This window comes from Silene latifolia, chromosome 9 (genome assembly GCF_048544455.1).
Source record: "Silene latifolia isolate original U9 population chromosome 9, ASM4854445v1, whole genome shotgun sequence".
NCBI classification, from domain to species: domain Eukaryota; kingdom Viridiplantae; phylum Streptophyta; class Magnoliopsida; order Caryophyllales; family Caryophyllaceae; genus Silene; species Silene latifolia.
The window spans coordinates 17,958,301-17,979,598 of record NC_133534.1 but is presented as its reverse complement, the minus strand read 5'-3'; the positions used below and the strand labels follow the sequence as shown (position 1 = coordinate 17,979,598).

The window sequence follows — 21,298 nt, the reverse complement described above, 5'->3', positions numbered from 1 at the left end:
TGCTCGCTCTTTGGCCCTTCCGAATCAACTATAATAATGTGAATTTGCTCCTCTCCTCGAGTGATCGAGGCCTAGATCTGCAGTCCAGTAATTGTGGCATGTAAGATCAATCTATCATACTCTCTTAATAGCTTCTTCTAGTCTAATAAACTCTTCACATTTTTTTTATTTTTTACGTTTGACTTCTCTCAAAAACAAAAACCCTAAAAAATCCTCCTAATTGTCCTGCCGCCTCCACCTTCCACATATAGCCCACCCTACTTCCCCTACCTAATCACCGGAGATGGGTCCATAGGTCGGCGATGGTCACATCTCTTTTTACCCCCTTTTTTTTTTTGCAACTGTAAATGAAGGTTTTTACAATCTCATGGCCCGAGAAGCAAGGCCATGTGCTACAGAATTGAGGTTCCTCGCAATATAAGAGAAACTTAGACAATGAAAACAAGCATAAAGACTCTTGAAATCCTGCAGCATGCCTTTGATGACATGGTTCACTCCTGCATAACCTGCAATCTGACAAATTAGGGGCAGACAATCCGTCACCACCTCCAGATGGAGGAAGCCTTTACCAACAGCCCAATGAATAACCTCGGAGATACCCAAGGCCTCTGCATGCAAAGCTGATTCTGTCGCTATTTTCCTGCTTCCGCTCTCAATCATAACCCCATACCCATTATAAGCCACCCACCCTATTGCCGCGTCAAAATTCTTTAACCAACCAGCATCAACCTTAACCCGGATTCCCCTGCACTGACCCCGCCTACCAACCATGTAAACAGGATGCCCATCCTAATAGACATCATATCATCACCTCCTACTGGTCTATTCACCTGTCTTTGCACCTTCTCATTGTACTCCTTCTCCTTTAGCATAGATTGTAAGCAAACCTCGACATTGTTAGCGACAAACTGAAGGAGTAATCGCGACATAACCCAATTACCTTTGAAGACCGCATTGTTACGAGTTATCCAAAGACCCCATAACATTGCCAGGAAGACAAGAACCCTCATTTCCCCCTCCTCCAGAGTCTCCAAATACCGGAGCCAATTTATGATCCAATCACTAAGCGGAATCATCGCAGCTCCTTCAACCCGGATTCTTAATTCCGACCCCGCCCAAACCCTAGATGCCAAACCACAATCCCTAAAGATATGCTCCATTGTCTCACTGTAGAGTTGATCCCCTAAACACATCCGACAAGTATGGTTCCCTTCAATCTGTCGCTTCTGGAATTCAAAACCTACTGGAAGGGTGTTTGTAACGATTTTCCAGATCAAAATTTTCCATAAATTCGGCCCAGGTAAGCTCCATAGACGTGACTTACAAAAGCCCCTCCCTGTCATGGTAATCCTAGATTTATCTTTTATTGTACCTCTTTTCTCAAAATGCTCCATAAAAGCGATTCCATACCCACTCTTCACCGAATAAACTTCATCATTGGTGAGAGGCCAAAAAACTTCATTATATTTCCAAGACTTACATAACGTTGTTGCCATTATCCATTCCGCATCATTCTCTTTAAAGAATGCACGCACTAGAGGAGCATTCCAAGTCAAATCTCTATTCCATAACTCACATACTTGAAGGCTCCCTAGAAAAAGGAAGGCAAAGTCAAGAAACCGATCCTTCGGTTCAGGCGTTGCCCCATTCACCCACTTTGCATTCCACACATTAAGACAAGATTCCAGTCCCGGTTTCCAACCGATGTTTTCCAGGATCAGCTCCATACCATATATAATACTTTTAACCCCCCATGAATAACCCACTCCATATTTAGGACGATTTCCTTCAACAAAAATATTATTTCCAAATATCTTTCGTCTGAAGATTTTACTAAAGTAAGAATCATCGCCCGAGACAAGTCTCCAACCATGTTTAGCAAGCAGAGCCTTATTAAGGCACCCAACATTTCGAATACCCAAACCTCCCGAGCTCTTTGGAAGACTTAGGAGTCGTTTGGTTGATCAAGGAACTTAATTTTCCTAGGAACTTCAATTTCATGGGAATTAAGTTCCTGCATCCAATTCGGGTGAATTTGACAATAGTGTTTGGTTGCTCATGTAGGAATTAAATTCCATGGGAACTTCCAATTACCATTGGGGGAGTAGGTAAGCCAATTCCTACATCATGTAGGCATTGGAAGTTCATGGGAACTTCTAATTCCCCCATTTTTCAAAAAATATGGCAACCAAATAATTAGAAAATTCTTACTGCACCAATGTAGCTTCTTCCCCAGATTATACTCAGCCCACCAAAATTGTGCCAACAGAGAATTGAGCTTTGTTGCCACACTTACCGGAATTTTGAAGACTGATAGAAAGTAATTAGAGAGATTTGATAGGATTGAAGAAATTAGGGTAAGTCTACCTGCAGGCGATAAGAAAATTCCATTCCACGAAGAGATGCGTGTAGTGACATAATCAAGAAGATAATAAAAAATTCCCTTCTTGGACTCCTGAAATTCAGCGGGTATCCCCAAATACTTCCCAATACCATTTGTAGATCGTAGACGAAGAACACTTATGATCTCTTGAACCTTTGTTAAGGTCGTACTTGGACTAAAGAGGATGCCTGATTTATCCAAATTCAATTTTTGTCCTGATGCATCACAGTAATCATCCATAATCCTTTTTAAATTAACTGCCGCTTGTCCCTTATCCTGAAAGAAAAATACGGAATCGTCCGCAAAAAATAAATGTGTGATGGGTTTCTCCTGCTAACACAATGTGATCCCTTTCAGAAGCCCCACCTCCTTCGCAAACTCAATCTGCCCTCCAAGCACCTCCATACATAGTATAAAAAGATAGGGAGATAACGGATCACCTTGGCGCAACCCACAGCGCGGTTGAAAGCGAGGTAATGGAGAACCATTAAACAGGACCTTATAAGAGACCGTGGTAACGTAATTCATAATAAGGTGCACTAATCTTTGTGGGAAACCAAAACGAATGAGGACCGCCTCCAAAAAATCCCACTTGATTCTATCATATGCCTTACTCATGTCAGCCTTAAAAACACACCGGCCATATTTTCCTTTTTTATGGCTCAGGATACGATGAATAGTCTTATGAGCAAGAAGAATATTATCACTAATGTGACGCCCAGGAATGAAGGCATTTTGTGCTTCACTCACCAGAGACCCCATAACCTTTGCCACTCTATTTGTAATACATTTAGACACAATGCGCATGAAAACATTACAAAGGCTTATAGGCCTATAGTCCGAGACACCCCCCGGGTTGTCAGTCTTAGGTATAAGAGTGATAAAAGTTCTATTAAGTTCCCTTAAGACTCGACCAGAATTCAAAATAGATAACACAGCTTTAGTTACCTCCTTCTTCACCAAAGGCCAACATTTCTGGAAAAAACACGCAGGAATATCGTCCGGCCCCGGCGGCTTAAAAGCTCTCATCTGAAAAACTGCACCACTAACCTCTTTAGCTGTAAAAGGCTTAATAAGATGATCTGCATCATCATTCGAGACACTCCTTTTAACATGGGCGAGAATCCAATCAAAGGAGGCCACCGTTCTCCACTCCACAACATCCTGAATTCCGTCACAAGCAGCATAAAGAGCCTTAAAATTCTTTTGGAATTCAGAACTTACAAGATTGTGATCATAAATCACACACCATTATCCCCTTTTAGACCATGAATATAATTTCTTCCTTTCCTCCCCTTAAGCCAATTGAAATAGAACTTTGTACATGTATCACCATCTACTATCCACCGCATCTTGGCACGTTGTTTCCATAAAATCGCATTTGCACTCGCAAAAGCCTTAACTTCCTCATTTGCCCGTGTGTACACCTCATCTCCTCTACCCGTAACATCCACATTTATACCTTCTTTCAATTTTTTTTCAAAATCATCCCAAACCTTCCTCCACTCATCCTTTTTATCCAGAGCCCACTTTTTTGTAGTAGTTCGTACCCTTGCAAGTTTCCGAGCTACTTGATAAGCCGGGAAACCAACCACCACAAAATTCCAGGCCACACGAATCCCCTGCAAACATTCATCATGATCAAGCACCCAAGCATCCATTTTATATGGTCTTTTCCCCCCCACACCCAGTAAGTTGTAAATCAAGCTCAATCGGGGCATGGTCCGATATTTGAATGGGGTAGTGTTTAATACCCGTATTTGGAAAATAAATAAGCCAGTCCTTGGAGCCTAAAGCCTTATCTATCCTCTCATATACCCTTTTATCCCCTTTGCGATTGTTACACCAAGTGTATCTCGACCCCTTGAAAGGTACATCAATTAATTCATTCCTAAGTTTCCAGTTAATAAATTCTTTTGCTCCCCTAATAGAATTTTGGCTACAACTCCATTTATCCAAAAAACAATCCACCTGATTGAAATCCCCAATAATAAGATACGGATATGTACAAGTCTCAATCCATGCATCCAACTCACTCAAAACAGAAGAACGTAAATTTAACTCCGGGGCACCATAAAAAAGCTCAAGATACCAAAAGAGACCATCATATTTCTTTACCAAAAGCAAGATAAAGTTCTTGCAAGCCCTTACAAGATCCATCTTCGCCTCCCTTTTCCACCCCACCCATAAACCACCGGATGCCCCTACCGCCCACCCCAAAATATTTCACAAAACCTAACGTTCCAAACATAGGGAATACTTTATTTGCATTACATTTAGTCTCCATTAGAAATAGAAAATCATAATACTTACTATCTAGTAACGCCCTTATCTTCGGAATTGTAGGGGCGAGCATGTTATTGATACCCCTACAATTCCATACAAGGCCAATCATGGTGATAAAGGAGGTTGTGAAGGCCCAACCTCCGCAAAGCCATCAAAAGTATCAACTCCAGCATCAGCAACAGCTCCATTAACGGAGTAAGATGATGATTCACTTGAATCAATCCTAACTGTAACACCCTCGCACACCAGAACGCCTTACCAAGGACCATTCCAGTGTATGACGGTGTCACCATCTCGGTTTTCCGAGGAAGTAGATCAAATCAGACAATAAAAGAACAATTATAAAATATTAATGTACCTTATACAATACGACTCAATACAAACTCCTTATACTAAAGATAAAGACTACAACAACTCATGACACATCTCTTCTAGACTGGTAGCGTGATGACTCGATCCCTCCAATCCTAGCAGCCACAATCAACAATACCTACTAAGCCAACTGCTCACCATCCCCAAATGGATCACCGCAGATACCACAAAACAACACGGGTCGATCTGCTAATCAAATGTAAAACAAAGCAATGTAACCGGTGATCATCCTCTAACCCGATCTCCCGATCTCGCACGAGAATCGACTACACACCGGTGAGTGAGCCCCTGCCAGATTACCCATCGCAACAGGTAATCCTTACCGCCAATGGGTGACCGCAGCCCATCCCACCTAGTCCAACTCATCAACGAGCGACTAACAATCCCTGTCCCTTAATGTGCACATCCCCTCCCGTGGCGGGTTCCACGGAGGGCGAACTAGGGTGTGAAGCCACTCCCGCAAGTGACTCCACCACAATCACAACACACACAGCACCACAGCTGTCACCTAGGTTGCACGGACACTCCTCATAATCGGTGTTCCCGTGTCGGATACCCGTGTCGGACACGACACTCGTCGGACACACGTCAAAACGTGTCGGACACCTGTAAGGCCGTGTCTAACTTTCATCTTTTATTTGGGCACGTGTCCAACGCGTGTCCATGGTATTTTGAGCCGTGTCTATGGTATTTAGACACACCTTCATACGGAAAGTTGAATTTAAGGTAAATGGCGTGAAATATTATATGGTTGAATTTGGTGGGCAGATGATGTTCTTTAGACAAGTAATGAGATGTCGAAATAGATTGATTATAAGTTAGTTTTTGGTTTTAGAAATGAGATTAAGTTATATTTAACGTCAAATTTTACCTTCATTTATTTAAATTTAATATCAAGTACTTTTTCAAAAATAAAATCACACATATATAACTACAAAATATATATTTTATTAAATTTAAATAACGTGTCCCGTGTCCTAAATTTCATGGGATGCCGTGTCACGTGTCCGTGTCGTGTCCGTGTCCGTGTCCGTTTTGGTGCAACCTAGGCTGTCACAACACCCCCACACCAACATCGTCACAACAACGCCCAAACACCGATGATCAGCAGATAACAATAGATATGGAACAATAACAATCACAATATATTAACGGTACTGAGTAGGAAAACCTACCTCGTCACAACCATGAGAGACATTTATATACAGCCAAGCAGGACTCCAGTACGCATCCTACAACGATAACCATTTCCTATTACACAACTATCCTCAATGAACTACCCAAACGAACACAAGGCATAGACTTACCTAACAAAACGCATCGACGGTGACATAGACGACAACCACGCACGCCATCCTTCCTAAGCGAATCCCGTCCTTCCCATGGCGAAGGTTTAGGCTATATTCATGAGAGTGTGTAGAAATGGGGTGATAAAAGAGGGAGGTAGGCTAGAGTTAGAGAAAGAGGAACTGTCGAGGGAATGGGAAATGAAATGAATCTCGCGAACTTGCGTTTTATATTAACTCGTCGACAGCAGCCATACTCGGTCGAGTACTGGAGTACTCGGCCGAGTAGGCTCTACTCGGTCGAGTATAGGTGATACTCGGCCGAGTAGCCTCAGCTAAGTCGAGTAAACAATCCTATAAAGTTCATGTTATAAGCCTGATCCCTCACCCATTCATCCCTACTGTCCGTTTTGGTGAACAGGGTCGGTCAACAGGGTCTCTGAATATCCTGAGTATTACAGTCTTCCCCCCTTAAAAGAACTTCGTCCCCGAAGTTCAGCCCACACTCCGCTCACCTCAGGGTCCCGCACTGTGACACCATCCACCTACCTAAAGGCGTACGAACTCAAACCATCCTGACACTACCGCCACAACACATTATTCAAACAACAATCATCCATCACAACTATTCTTCCAAATAATACCGGCCATCAACTATCACACACAAAAGTTACGGGAAATAATGAATTCATAAGTACCCTCTTGTTAAGAGAAACACAACGACTAACAACAATACATGACTACAAAGCAACACAACGACTAGCAACAATACACAACTACAAAGCAACACAGCGACTAGCAACAATACACAACTACAAAGCAATACCCGCCCATAACAGTACAGTACACGTCACAAAAGTACACATTCCGTACACCCATACAGAGTGGTTCAACCCACATTCATGTCACTTGACCGTAACGTAGATACAGCTTCAAGGAAACATAAGTGTAACTAACCTGTAACGTGAATGTAATTCTGAATACTTACATACATACATACATGTGACTTCCAGTATTATAGGCATAATTAAACATTTGTTTCCGCGACATTACTCTTCCCCTCTTAAAGGAACTTCGTCCCCGAAGTTCCCCACTAATCACTTCCCACACCCACAATTAACACATACGTCCGAACCATAACATTACTCACCGACTGAAATGACTTAGACTCATGCTATAAAACTTAACCTACGACATTACTCATTTGTGACCCATAGCAACAGAATAATATGGCAATCAAGAATTATATATATATATATATATATATATATATATATATATATATATATATATATATATATATATATATATATATATATATATATATATATATATATATATATATATATATATATCGAAATATGGTGTTATCGATTGCTAGCAGCATTATTCTTTAATTTGTCATTTTAGTCATATACCGACCGCTAGTTTCACTCATCCAGCTGAACTTGCTATAATTGTAACCAAACATATACACGTATAAGACTGGTGACAGCTACAACATCGTCTGGGTATTGTATTACATTCCCATATTATTTAAAGACTCATGTACCACCTTGAACAATTTAAGTTCCTTGATGTCAACCACTGCCATATAACTTAAACATTCACAAATTAATATGTGATCTAAGCAATTGCATACCTGTGACGTGATCATAGCCCATCTTTTGGGCCATCGATTACACTAAACGGCACTATGAAGCACCCCTAATCATACCGATGTTCACATAAACCTTACAAGACATAATTATCAAACACCTAACGTCCCTGTAACAGTAACACTCGGCCGAGTATGAGTATCTACTCGGTCGAGTATGTTTGGGTACTCGGCCGAGTAAGCTCTACTCGGTCGAGTAGTGTTTATACTTGGTCGAGCTACGACAAGCAGAGAGCATTTTGACGCAGTTCACACGATGCATTCACGACTCATCCTGCAACCAAACTCCCTACAATAGTACCAAACATAACGAAATCCAACACGTCTCCACATGATAAGCTAAAGTAAATAACGGCCTTATGGACGAGTACAGTCATCCAACAGTAAATAATAAATCCCGAAAATAACATCCAACGCAAAAGAAACTAGTCCCACACAACGGAAATAATCCAAGAAATATAACAAAAGGGTCAAAAGTCAGGACCCTCCTCCATGTCATCGTCACCACCACTGCACTTTAAAGTACCGCACCAACTCCCCGCTCCTGGAAAGCTGCTGCTGCTGAGTAATCCCCTCCTAGCTGGCTGCCGTAGTTGGCTCCTCATCGTCCCGCGAGGCAGCCAAACTCTGTCTCCTCCGGTGGCTTCCAGTAACCAGGATCAACTCCGTAGCTGTGGAAGACTCTCGTGTCCACTCCCGGTCCTCTCCACCAGGACAGTGTTTGTGCTAGGCGTGTCCCTATGCCCTGGTTATGGGCCATCTCATGCATGTTGCGGAGCACCAAAGTAGTGGAGATCCGCTCAGCCAGGTCACTCGGCTGCATCCTGGGGTCATGCATTGTGGGGTAGGGCGAGTACTGGTAAGGGTAGAAGTCAGGGGCGGAGTAAGAGGGCTCAGGTACAACCGGGTCTGCCCTAGACTGCCTAACCTTACGGCGCTCCCGAGGTGGAGGAGGTGCCTGCTGCTGTCCCTCAGGTACGGTGACCGGCTCAGGTAGGTCCAAAAGAATGGTAGGATCAATCAGATAGGTCTGGGGCTCAGGCCTAGGTATGGCACAGGGTTCCCACTCAGCCAAATGGTCAACAACAGGGAGATGGACAGGGTCAGGAAGTACCATCCACATAGTTCACCTCATCCTCTAGGCATAGGACCCGTCATCCAACTTCCTTAACCACCTATTCTGACGCAAATACTGGGCGTCCATGGTAGGAACAATCTCTACATACTCACCCCCCTCAGGTGGGGCCTCAAAATCAGCCAGTCGCTGAGCTAGGCGGGTCACTATGGCCCCGCAAGCAATGTGTCGGGTCTCAGACTGTGCCATACGCTCCAAACTAAAGCACACTATCCCTGGAGCACTATAATAAACCGGCTTCCTACGGTGCAAGTTAAGGTAAGACACAAGTAACATGACTTCATGAGAATTAAGCTTACTCACATCATCTCTCGCATACAACAAACAAGTCATCATCCTCAGGAACATACGAAGGGAAACATGCTGCACATCATTAATCAGCATAGCACTGGCACTAGGGGCAGGTCGGCTAGTCAAGAAAGGAAGGTAAAGAGGAGCACCACTGTTCTTAGCAGCATCACTCAGGTATCCCGTCCCCTCCTCCTCCAAACCCAGATGGCCCGCAAACTCATCCAAAGTCAGCTCACGATCCTCATTCATGAGGCGGAAGGAGACGATCTTCTCCTTCTTATCATACTCATAAGAGCTCAGGAATTCTAAGGTCAGATGGGGGTAGGACTTCTTCCTCAAGTGATATAACCCCTCCATTCCCAAAATCTCAAACATATGAATTATATCTCCCCTAATCCCCAAGGTCTCTAAAATCTCGGGGTTCACACACCGAGTAGGTCGGAAAGGACGTTTCATCAAGGCTACAAAGGCCTTGCGTTGCTTGAAATCAGAGAAAATTACCGATGGATATGCCTCCACCGGTGGAACCACGGGTCCACCGCTTGACTAACCCGTCTCAAGTTGGACGTTAGGACGGGTCCTCTTGTTGGGTAGACCTCTGGTTTTCACCATGCTGCAAAAGACAAGGCTTTAACAAAGATTCTAAGCACACCAAAACCTTTCAAAAGATGGACTGTTTTTACTTGTATGAAAATTTTGAGACGAACTTTTAAGACAATTTCTCAGCAAATCACTAAGTAGTTTACTCAAACACCACTTCTTTACTCAAAAACACTTTTTTTCAACATCAAGAGGCTTAAGACAGTATGATAATCAAGCAAAGGACAAGGTATGTCGATTTTAGCAAACCCTAGAACTCAAAATCCAACTTAAATCAAGAAATTGCTCAAATAACGGTATAATCGAGGTTTATATACAGTTAGATCAAAAGTATAACATGAATAAAACTCAATTTCAGTTACCCATAGAGAAATTTCGAGAAAATAATAAAATCATACCATAACCTTGAAAACAAAGGAAGAAATTGGGTTAAGACTTTACCTTAAACTGATTTGGGGCAAGTAAGAACAAGTTGAACACCAAGAATTTACCCAAAAGCTTGAGGAAGGAGGAATATGGAGTTTTAGAGAGAAGGAGATGTGAAGATGGGAGGCGGAAATAAGAAAGAATGGGACGAAAATAGGGTTTTTGTATAACCCGTGTAAGTCCCGCTACAGCAATACTCGGTCGAGTATTAGGCATACTCGGCCGAGTGTCGAATACTCGGTCGAGTATTCCTCTTACTCGGTCGAGTTTTCAAGAACAGTAGCGATTTTAATAGTCACCAAAATAGACACTCGGTCGAGTACCTTCATACTCGGCCGAGTATCGTCTACTCGGTCGTGTACAAATTCCTACTCGGTCGAGTGTTCAAGAATGAAGACGGAATTGAACTTTTCTTTGTTCCTGCAAAACAAACAGCATAGTTCGGAGTTCCGTGTAATCGGCTCGTCACTGTTAGAGCTTATCCTACCACATAAACACATGTCAACACGAATTTTGTACATCCATTATCAATTCGATCATCATTTCTACCTTCATTCCTCACTTTGCTATAAAACGATTACATTACACCTTTTAGCATACTTAGCAATTAATTACTGTACCTGCAAGGGTTAGCTCCTATACCACATCATCACAGATTCCGCTAATCACAAGGTATACACCTTAACCACATTTACAAGACAACAATCAACACACAACGCACTCATCGTCAAACAAATTGATTGACTTACCTCTGGTCGCACATCGCAACAATTCCATCACCCACTCTAAACTTTTCCACACACACCTTGACACACATTATCATAAACATAGATGCACACAACAACCATCACTAAGCAATCAACGACTCTTACTAGCTACCCTTTTTCCCGTGTCTGGCTAAAGTTCGATGGGGCCATGATTTTGAAATGAGGGCGCCTACTCACCCAAAATCTAGCATCGGCTGGTGCTCCCAACGCACATACACCAGGTTCATTTTAATTGACACCCTACATTCATTAGATTCATTGGTTTAGGTTCCAAAATCGTCGGCTCTGATACCACTTTGTAACACCCTCGCACACCAGAACGCCTTACCAAGGACCATTCCAGTGTATGACGGTGTCACCATCTCGGTTTCCCGAGGAAGTAGATCAAATCAGACAATAAAAGAACAATTATAAAATATTAATGTACCTTATATAATACGACTCAATACAAACTTCTTATACCAAAGATAATGATTACAACAACTCATGACACAGCTCTTCTAGACTGGTAGCGTGATGACTCGATCCCTCCAATCCTAGTAGCCACAATCAACAGTACCTGCTAAGCCAACTGCTCACCATCCCCGAATGGATCACCGCAGATACCACAAAACAACACGGGGTCAGTACCGACTAATCAAATGTAAAACAGGTAAGCAATGTAACCAGCTGATCATCCTCTAACCCAGTCCCCCGATCTCGCACCGTAACCGACTACACACCGAAGTGAGTAGCCCTGCCAGATTACCCATCGCAACAGGTAATCCTCACCGCCAGTGGGTGACCGCAGCCCATCCCACCTAGTCCAACTCATCAACGAGCGACTAACAATCCCTGTCCCTTAATGTGCACATCCCCTCCCATGACGGGTTCCACATAGGGCGAACTAGGGTGTGAAGCCACTCTCGCAAGTGACTCCACTACAATCACAACACACACAGCACCACAGCTGTCACAACACCCCCACACCAACATCGTCGCAACAACGCCCAAACACCTATGATCAGCAGATAACAATAGATATGGAACAATAACAATCACAATCAATTAACGGTATTGAGTAGGAAAACCTACCTCGTCACAACCATGTGAGACATCTATATACAGCCAAGCAGGACTCCAGTACGCATCCTACAATGATAACCATTTCCTATTACACAACTATCCTCAATGAACTACCCAAAAGAACACAAGGCAGAGACTTACCTAACAAAACGCATCGACGGTGACATAGACGACAACCACGCACGCCATCCTTCCTAAGCGAATCCCGTCCTTCCCATGGCGAAGGTTTAGGCTAGAGTTAGAGAAAGAGGAACTGTCGAGGGAATGAGAAATGAAATGAATCTCGCGAACTTGCGTTTTATATTAACTCGTCGACAGCAGCCATACTCGGTCGAGTACTAGAGTACTCGGCCGAGTAGGCTCTACTCGGTCGAGTATAGGTGATACTCGGCCGAGTAGCCTCTGCTAGGTCGAGTAAACAATCCTATAAAGTTCATGTTATAAGCCTGATCCCTCACCCATTCATCCCTACTGTTCGTTTTGGTCAACAGGGTCGGTCAACAGGGTCTCTGAATATCCTGAGTATTACACTAACAACATCCTGAACACTCACCCTAAAGCCATAACGTGTACTTTACTTTCTACCTGTAATACTCCGTATTTATGAGTCTTCGGGTACTCTATCGAGTAGGCCTTACTCTGTCGAGTAAGGGTAAGTTGCGTTTTAGAAAAGTTTCTGACCTGATGGGTACTCGATCGAGTAACTAGGATACTCGATCGAGTAAGGGGGTACTCGATCGAGTACCTTGGGTACTCGATCGAGTAAAAGCCGATTTCTGGGGAGTTTTTCTCGGGTTTTGTTAATTATGCGATTAAGATATATAACCTTCGTCGTCACTATTCTAAACACTTTTGCAAAACCTAATTTACTGTTAAAGAGAGAAAAAATGTACGTTCTTAATCCTAATCGCATCGTTAGCAAATCCCAGAGTTTGGAAGGTCGGTTCTCATTGTTGGTTATACCGTTGAGATCCTTGCATCGAGGGTAAGATCTATGTACCCTTTTTGTTGTCTTTCCTTTGTTTTGGTTAAACCCTAATATGGGGATTTGGGGGTTTTTGAGTAGTATGTGATTTGGTAGCATTTGCATGTTGTATGATAGGAGGAGGTTTCGTAGATGAAGCTTTTTGATACAGCGGTAGAGACCGTCTCGATAGTGTGCTTTCCGGGTAGGATTTCTACTCGCATTAGTCCCATAATGGGATGATTGTTGATGTGTTGAGACTGATTGTTTGATATAGTAATTGTAATGTGACGGTTGTGATTGTGACTGTGATTGTTGTCTATGGTTCTCGAGGCGTGTCCTCGGCTGAGTGAGGTCACTTGCGGGAGTGGCTTCACGCCCTAGTTTAACCTTCTGTGGAACCCGCCACAGAAGGGATGTGCACATTAATGGACAGGGTTATCGCTCATTATGAGGAGCGGGGATTTGGTGGGTACGGCTGCGGTCCCCCACTAGCGAGGGGCTGGTCCAAAGGGACGATCGATGAATGAGATGATTGGGATTGGCGTGATTGTGTGTGTGTGACAATTAAGTTGTCTGTTTATCTTATTGTTGATATATATTGAGTTGTGTGATTAGTATCGACCCCGATTGTTGTTTTGTAAACTGCGGTGATCCATTCGGGGATGGTGAGCGATATTGAGCGGTATGAGATGAGTCTGGGATAGCCGAGATTGCCACGATATGAGGATAGAAGTCTTCCGCTTTGTAGCTTAGTAGTTTCTTTACATTTCGATTAGAACGATGCATCAGTTTGAGATCATGTATTATACTTTTGGTTTTGGTTTCGAGATTGTAACCTTTAACTAAGTATTTCTATTTAAACGTTGTTTCTTTATTGTTTATTTGATTATCATTGCCTCGGGTAACCGAGATGGTAATACCTTCATACCTGAGTGGTCCTGGTAAGGCACTTGGAGTATGGGGGTGTTACACTACCAGCCAAAATTCCGTCCCCCTCACAGCTCCTCTTTGCAAGCTGCCTCAAATACTCCTTAGCACTTTCCAGAGACTCCTTTGCCTTCTCAGGCACGATATATTCCACAACATCAGTGTTGCACTTCCTCTTTCTGGCCATCCTTATTTCCTCCCTATGGGTCAATTGCAGATCAGAGATATGATATGCATCAGCCAACCCCATGAAACCATCAGAGATGTTTCCTTATGAAACCTCAGCAATCAGTTTAGATTTGGAGCCAATAGCAGGGATATTAAATAGCTTAGTCTTTCCTTTCTTGCTTCCTTCACCCATATCTAGAAGAATTCTAGCCATGCTACTAGCTTCCTGAAAAACCTTCTCCAGTGGTTGCAGAGTAGAAGACCCAGCTTGCAGCTCCTTGTCCTTTTTCTCAATACCAACGGACTTCAAGGAAATAGGAGGCTCCCCATCAAACCCATGCTCACCAAACTCTTCCAGCTCTCGCTCAGTCATATCAACTGCACTTGTACCCCCCATAACCACTGGATTAGCGGTCACTTCTGTCCCAGACTCCTCAGAAGATGAGATCACAATGACAGCATCAGTAAACCTTTCCTTAGATGATTCCTCATTAGACTCTGAATCAGCATTATGATCCTCAATCCAGACGTTACCAGGAGCCTCTGACATGGATGAATCATAATCACTAATGATTATAACCTCATTTTGATTCAAAGCCCCATGATCAGTTCCTGCAGCTTGATTATAACCATTCAAGTTTGTTCCTTCAACTACCTGATGAACAGACCCATCAGGGTAGTGGTACCTGATAGGCATCCCACTAGCAGAGGGGGTCAAAAAATTGATTAAAGCCCCTTAGCTCATCATCCTAACGTGCCCACTGCTCATCCCCTTCAACTCTATTACTGATAGCTTCCTGGATCCGCATATCCCTATCAAGCACACCACTCACATTACCTTCACCAGCATAAAGAACATATGGATCATTCTCCTGCAATTGCATCAAAATTTCATTAGACTGCCTATTAAAACCCTCCCCATGTGAACCAAAGTCCTCCTCAGCACTATGATACATCTCCTGATGTTCGCCCTCCTCATCCAGCCATCCCCCCGCACTTGGAACCAACACCCTTGCATTCTCGTCATCAACATGATGCATTTCAGCATCTTGGATAGGCCCCTTTCTTTCTTAACCTCACTCCTTTGACAGATTTGTGTTTGGTGTACTCGAAATTTTCATAAGGTATACTCGAATTTTTTTTGAAAAATTTAACTAAAAACTTTGAAAATTTCATCCGCCAAGGAGGGGGACCGCCCGGCTAGCCCCGCCTAGCTACACCACTAGGCGTTGGTGCCCTTTGCACTATTTCGTTCCAAAATAAAGGACTATGGTTTGGCTATGTTGTGAGCTATGTCGGATTTGCCACAAAGTGGAGTTTTGTGGTCTTGACAAGGGATTTGGTAAAGGGGTATTCTTTACTCGTACTTGTCGTTTTGCAGGACTGCCTGGATTGTTGGTCATCTGGCTGGTGTGTTAGATCAGTTAGATGTAGTTGTTGGAGTATTCTCTTGTCCGATTGCAGGTAAGTGAAACAGGGAAGGAGAATTACCGTTTCCAAGGAAAATCATAGCCAAGAGGATGAATATCTCCAAGACATAATTTGTCTACTTTCCTCGAAAGTAGATCCTTCACTCAAAATTTTCTATGTCCTTGTGGCGTAAGTGTGTCTTATTGCAGGTACTCCTCTGAAGCTCAGTTTATTAAGAAGACAAAGAAATGTTCATGAAATTGGCCAGATCCGATCGTCCCTTCAAGAAGCGTGCTTTGCTTGTCAACACGAGCCATAGTTTAAGCTCTTATTGTAATAATAAATTATAAATGTACTTTGTTGTTTTATGTTGTAGTTTATAGGTATGGTTTAATGAGCCATATAACTATAATGAAAAACTCCAATCTTTCTGGCTTTAAAAAAATATGACAAATGTAAATGCAAGTCTTTCTTTCTAGTTGATCTCCCTTTAGATGGATCATTTCCGTCTAAATGCATTAGACGGCTATATGTGACCCATTTACGGTCAAATGTGACCGTTTTTTTTTTGTGACAAAAGGTAACATGAACAACAAACATTAGTTAGAACATTTCGTCATTAAATGATCACATTTTACCATAAAAATGTCACATAAGGCCGTCTGAAACCTTCAAATAGAATAGTCCATCTAATATGAGAATTAGTGCTTTTGATATGTATACTAGTATATATCCCGCGCAAATGCGCGGTATATATAGAAGTTTTATTTTTTATTGTATTACTTATAGATTTTAGATTTATATCTCATGAATTTTCTTAAATTTAATCAAGAGAATTGAGTAATTCTTTGAACTGTATTTTTTATGAAAATTTTTTAGTTATCTCAAATTATTTTAATAAATCCTTTTTTCGTTACGAAGTTAATAATATGGGTAATACTGTAATAGTTTATGTTTATGTATAGTAGTGTTTATAGTTTTATACCAATTTTGTTTTGTTTTAATTAAAAGAGTATATTTTAAAATTTGATGATGAAAAGATTATTTTTAATGAAAATTAGTTTAATGAATGAAAATCTAATTTATTTCTATATTTAAGTTTGAACACTTTGAAGAGAAAACTTTAGATAAATTTTATTCTCTTAGTACATAGGAGGATTATGACCAAAACTACCGTTAATATTTATGGTATATGATTAATTATGAGGTAAATTTTGTAATAAGAGTAAATATAGATAATGAGATCAATTAAATAGAAGGCAAATATTTTATTGTAAGGTGTCACTTAGGCGGAAAAATTTATGTGTTAATCTTTTAGTATATAGGAGATGTACAACCCATTAACGTCCACAATTATATATAAGGTGATCTTAAAATAAGATTATTCGTGAGATTATCCAAAGTCTTGAGGCTTTGACATACTCTATTTTACACACAAAATAGATAATTCCAAAATTTGAAATTTGAAAACCCAACCGTTAATCTGTGAAAACTTGCTGTAACCATAGTAAACCAAACAAACCAAGGTTACCTTAAAATACCTGCACTATAAAAACCTACATAACCACAACATTACTCGCATAACGCAAATCTCTCATTCTCTCTCCTCAAATTTCCCCAAAAAGGCGTCTTCATAAACGCCTCCGTCTCTTCATTTCTCCTTACATTTCAGATCTAGAATCTTCTTTTTTCTTTTTCCTTTAATTTTTGTTTGAATTTCAACGAAAATGAGGGAGTGCATTTCAATCCACATTGGTCAAGCCGGTATTCAGGTCGGAAATGCGTGTTGGGAGCTTTACTGCCTTGAACACGGAATTCAGGTATAGATATTTCTTTAACGATTTCGATTATTATTGTTACGTTTCATGTTAGATCGATGATTTATTGATTTTTATTTTTGATGAATGATTTAAATTTGTGAAATGTTGATGTTATTTGATTAGATTCGATATTTTGTTAAGTATTGGATGATCGCATTCGTTGATTTTTGTTATATATGATGTTAGATCACTGAATTTTACGCTTGTTTCGATGATTTGAGTTTGCAAGATGTTGATGTTTATTTTATCACTGTTAGATCGCTTAATTTTACGCTTGTTTCGATGATTTGAGTTTGCGAAATGTTGATGTTTATTTGATTACTGTTAGATCGCTTAATTTTACGCTTGTTTCGATGATTTGAGTTTGCAAAATGTTGATGTTTATTTGATTACTGTTAGATCGCGGTTGATTTGATATGTTTAGCACTTGATGATTTGTATATGATGTTTGATTGCTGATTTTATGTTTGTTGAATGATTTGAATTTGCGAAATGTTGATGTTTATTTGATTACTGTTAGATCGTTGTTGATTTGATAAATTGTTGAGTACTTGTGCTTAGTTATTTGATTAATTTGAAGATCTATACTTCTAATGTTCAGATCTGTGGTTTCGTTGTTATTTCCTTCATTCCTTGAATAAAAGTAATTTGCGTTTTCTGTTGGTGATTGAAATCTGATGATGATATTGTAACAATTACATCTGATTACGTTGTTAAATTCTGAAGATGTTGAATTGTTGATGAGTATTACATCAGCTGATATGAGCAGAACATACCTAATAATTAACTAGTGCAGGTTGATATTTGATTTCGGACTAATTGATACCGATTTGGTGGAAGGTTTTTTAGTTTATTAGTCAATCTATTCGAAATATGATAAATTTCAGCTGAGTGTACAAATGTTGAGTATAATGTGAGCAAAAGACTTGCTGATTTAGATGATATATGAGTTAATTTAAATCACAGATAGTAGTGCTTATGCATTCGCGTGTATTATTTGTTGGTCACTCTACAATGAGTAAATAATTCTTGTTTCTCATTCTAGCGTTTCTACCAAATTATACACGAGAATGCTTGTAACAGTCGACATATAGGGTCTGTTGAAGGAATGACAATAGTGTTTGGGTGAGCATTGAGCGTTTAAGCCTGTTATGTGTAGTAAATTAAGGCCATGCCATTTATGAATCTTCCGAGTTCAGTTCTTACTTGATAATAGTTGATTGTTATCTTCGTTTTTGGCTTTGTTATGCTAATCTGTTTGCAATAATGGTTTGACAGGCTGATGGTCAGATGCCAAGTGACACAACTGTTGGAGGAGGAGATGATGCTTTCAACACCTTCTTCAGTGAAACTGGTGCAGGGAAGCACGTTCCTCGTGCTGTCTTTGTTGACCTTGAGCCCACTGTCATTGATGAGGTGAGGACCGGCACTTACCGCCAGCTCTTCCACCCAGAGCAGCTCATCAGTGGCAAGGAGGATGCCGCCAACAACTTTGCTCGTGGTCACTACACCAGTGCGTATTTAATTCCCATATCTTCTATGCTGTACTTTGTTATGTTCCGTTTACTCTTGTTTTGCTAACCATCTCTTTGTTTGTAATTTGAATGGCAGTTGGCAAAGAGATCGTTGATCTTTGCTTGGACCGCATCCGTAAGCTTGCTGACAACTGTACTGGTCTTCAAGGGTTCCTTGTATTCAACGCTGTTGGTGGAGGTACTGGATCTGGTCTCGGATCCCTCCTCTTGGAGCGTCTATCTGTCGACTATGGAAAGAAATCGAAGTTGGGTTTTACTATTTACCCATCACCCCAGATCTCAACCTCTGTTGTTGAGCCTTACAACAGTGTCCTCTCAACCCACTCCCTCCTGGAGCACACTGATGTTGCTGTTCTGCTTGACAATGAAGCCATCTATGACATCTGTAGGAGGTCCCTTGACATCGAGCGTCCTACTTACACTAACCTGAACCGTCTGATTTCTCAGGTGACGAACACTGATTATATATATATATATATCATGATGCAGTTATTCCTCATATGAAAATATTATGGTGAGACGGTTACAGATGTCTAATATTGTTATACTCTCTTAATCCACAGGTCATTTCATCCCTCACTGCCTCTCTCAGGTTCGATGGTGCCCTAAATGTGGACGTCAATGAGTTCCAGACCAACCTTGTGCCATACCCAAGAATTCACTTCATGCTTTCCTCATATGCCCCTGTTATTTCAGCTGAGAAGGCATACCACGAGCAGCTCTCAGTTGCCGAGATCACCACCAGTGCCTTCGAGCCATCTTCCATGATGGCCAAGTGCGACCCACGTCACGGCAAGTACATGGCTTGCTGTCTGATGTACCGTGGTGACGTGGTCCCTAAGGACGTCAATGCTGCTGTAGCCACAATCAAGACCAAGCGCACCATCCAATTTGTCGACTGGTGCCCAACCGGGTTCAAGTGTGGTATCAACTACCAGCCCCCAAGCGTGGTACCTGGTGGTGACCTTGCCAAGGTTCAGAGAGCAGTCTGCATGATCTCCAACTCGACCAGTGTTGCTGAGGTGTTCTCCAGAATTGACCACAAGTTTGACCTCATGTATGCCAAGAGGGCTTTTGTTCATTGGTACGTGGGTGAGGGTATGGAGGAAGGCGAGTTTTCTGAGGCTCGTGAGGACCTGGCTGCTCTTGAGAAGGATTACGAGGAAGTTGGTGCTGAGGGTGCAGAGGATGATGATGAAGGAGCTGATTACGAGGACTAATTGCTCTTGATACTTTGATAGTTTCTGCTACTGTTTCTGTTGTTACTAGTGCATTGCGTTGTGGTTTTCTTGCCAGTCGTAATGTCGTATTCTATTTTCAGTGGATAATTTCTCATGAATTAAACAATCTTATGGATTTGGTAATTTGGTAATGTACCTCCTTAAAACTTCGCATCCTTGTGATTACCGCCAATTCTAACATCGCTTAACCGTGCATAACTACTGCACGGCTGCACCATAATTTTTAGTCATTAATCACCCAATGTTAATGCGTCAATACGATTTTCATGCATTTATCAAGTGTGATTTCATTGAAGTTGATTTTATCCTCTAAAAATGTCCCTAGTGCTAAAAAATTGTGTCAACTATTTCAAAATTATATTTCTAGTTCTACCTTTCTTCCACCACCTTCACTCACCCCAACCTAGTTTACTCTCTCTTTTTAAACTTAATTTCATCAAGTGCCACAACAAGATAATTGTTGAGGTTACATTTAAGACATTTGAAAAGATACGACTAAATTTAAAACAATGGAAAGATAATTTCAACGAATATTACTTTCAAAAATGAAGTTCACATTTGAAACTATTTTTTGAAATTTTCTTATTATTTTTATTATTAACAATTTTTTGTTAGTAACCTAAACTAAGTTTATTATTGAGACACCGTAGTTTACGGTGGTCAACGTGACGGTGTAGCTCGGCCCAGACCGCCACATCAGGCCAGTTTTTGGTGGCCCCTGTGGCCAACCACACGACACTGCACACCACCGTCCTTGCCCGACTAAACCTTTTAAGCTTGTTCTAAAGAAAAAAAAATTATGCTAGCCCGGTCGGGCCAACCCACATCAACTGTTCGTCCATACAAGCTGTGCTCGGCCCAATTTTACCAGCTTTAGCAAGGCACGACCCAAAATACCTCCCCTAATGCTGAACTCGAGCTCCTCCACCCCAGCCCAAACTGCCCCCTGACACGGCCCGATC

General features: G+C 41.5%; 2 protein-coding genes across 2 annotated transcripts; one reads left to right on the top strand and one right to left on the bottom strand.

Annotated features, from left to right (window-relative positions):
- Positions 1–357: 357 nt before the first annotated feature.
- LOC141600665 (uncharacterized) lies at positions 358–14,412 on the bottom strand. Its single transcript, XM_074420907.1, has 7 exons — positions 14,211–14,412; positions 4,808–4,896; positions 3,631–4,005; positions 2,750–3,547; positions 2,368–2,659; positions 831–1,786; positions 358–789 (listed from the first exon to the last, which is right to left on the bottom strand). Exons 1-7 carry the CDS (start codon positions 14,410–14,412, stop codon positions 358–360), a joined length of 3,144 nt encoding a protein of 1,047 aa, XP_074277008.1.
- Positions 14,413–17,249: 2,837 nt separating this feature from the next.
- On the top strand, positions 17,250–20,459 carry LOC141599280 (tubulin alpha chain). The gene is made up of 4 exons (XM_074419255.1): positions 17,250–17,560; positions 18,839–19,073; positions 19,172–19,542; positions 19,659–20,459. The coding sequence occupies exons 1-4, from the start codon at positions 17,468–17,470 to the stop codon at positions 20,313–20,315; spliced, it is 1,356 nt and encodes a 451-aa protein (XP_074275356.1). The 5' UTR covers positions 17,250–17,467; the 3' UTR covers positions 20,316–20,459.
- The last annotated feature ends 839 nt before the right edge of the window (positions 20,460–21,298 follow it).

Coding starts and splice junctions, on each gene's coding strand:
- LOC141600665 (XM_074420907.1), bottom strand. CDS start 14,412: ATGGGGTTGGCTGATGCATATCATATCTCTGATCTGCAATTGACCCAT. Junction 4,897..14,210: donor GGGGGACGGAATTTTGGCTG/GTAGTGTAACAC, acceptor AGGGTGTTACAG/TTAGGATTGATTCAAGTGAA. Junction 4,006..4,807: donor CTTTTGATGGCTTTGCGGAG/GTTGGGCCTTCA, acceptor GAATGTTTGCAG/GGGATTCGTGTGGCCTGGAA.
- LOC141599280 (XM_074419255.1), top strand. CDS start 17,468: ATGAGGGAGTGCATTTCAATCCACATTGGTCAAGCCGGTATTCAGGTC. Junction 17,561..18,838: donor GCCTTGAACACGGAATTCAG/GTATAGATATTT, acceptor ATGGTTTGACAG/GCTGATGGTCAGATGCCAAG. Junction 19,543..19,658: donor TGAACCGTCTGATTTCTCAG/GTGACGAACACT, acceptor CTTAATCCACAG/GTCATTTCATCCCTCACTGC.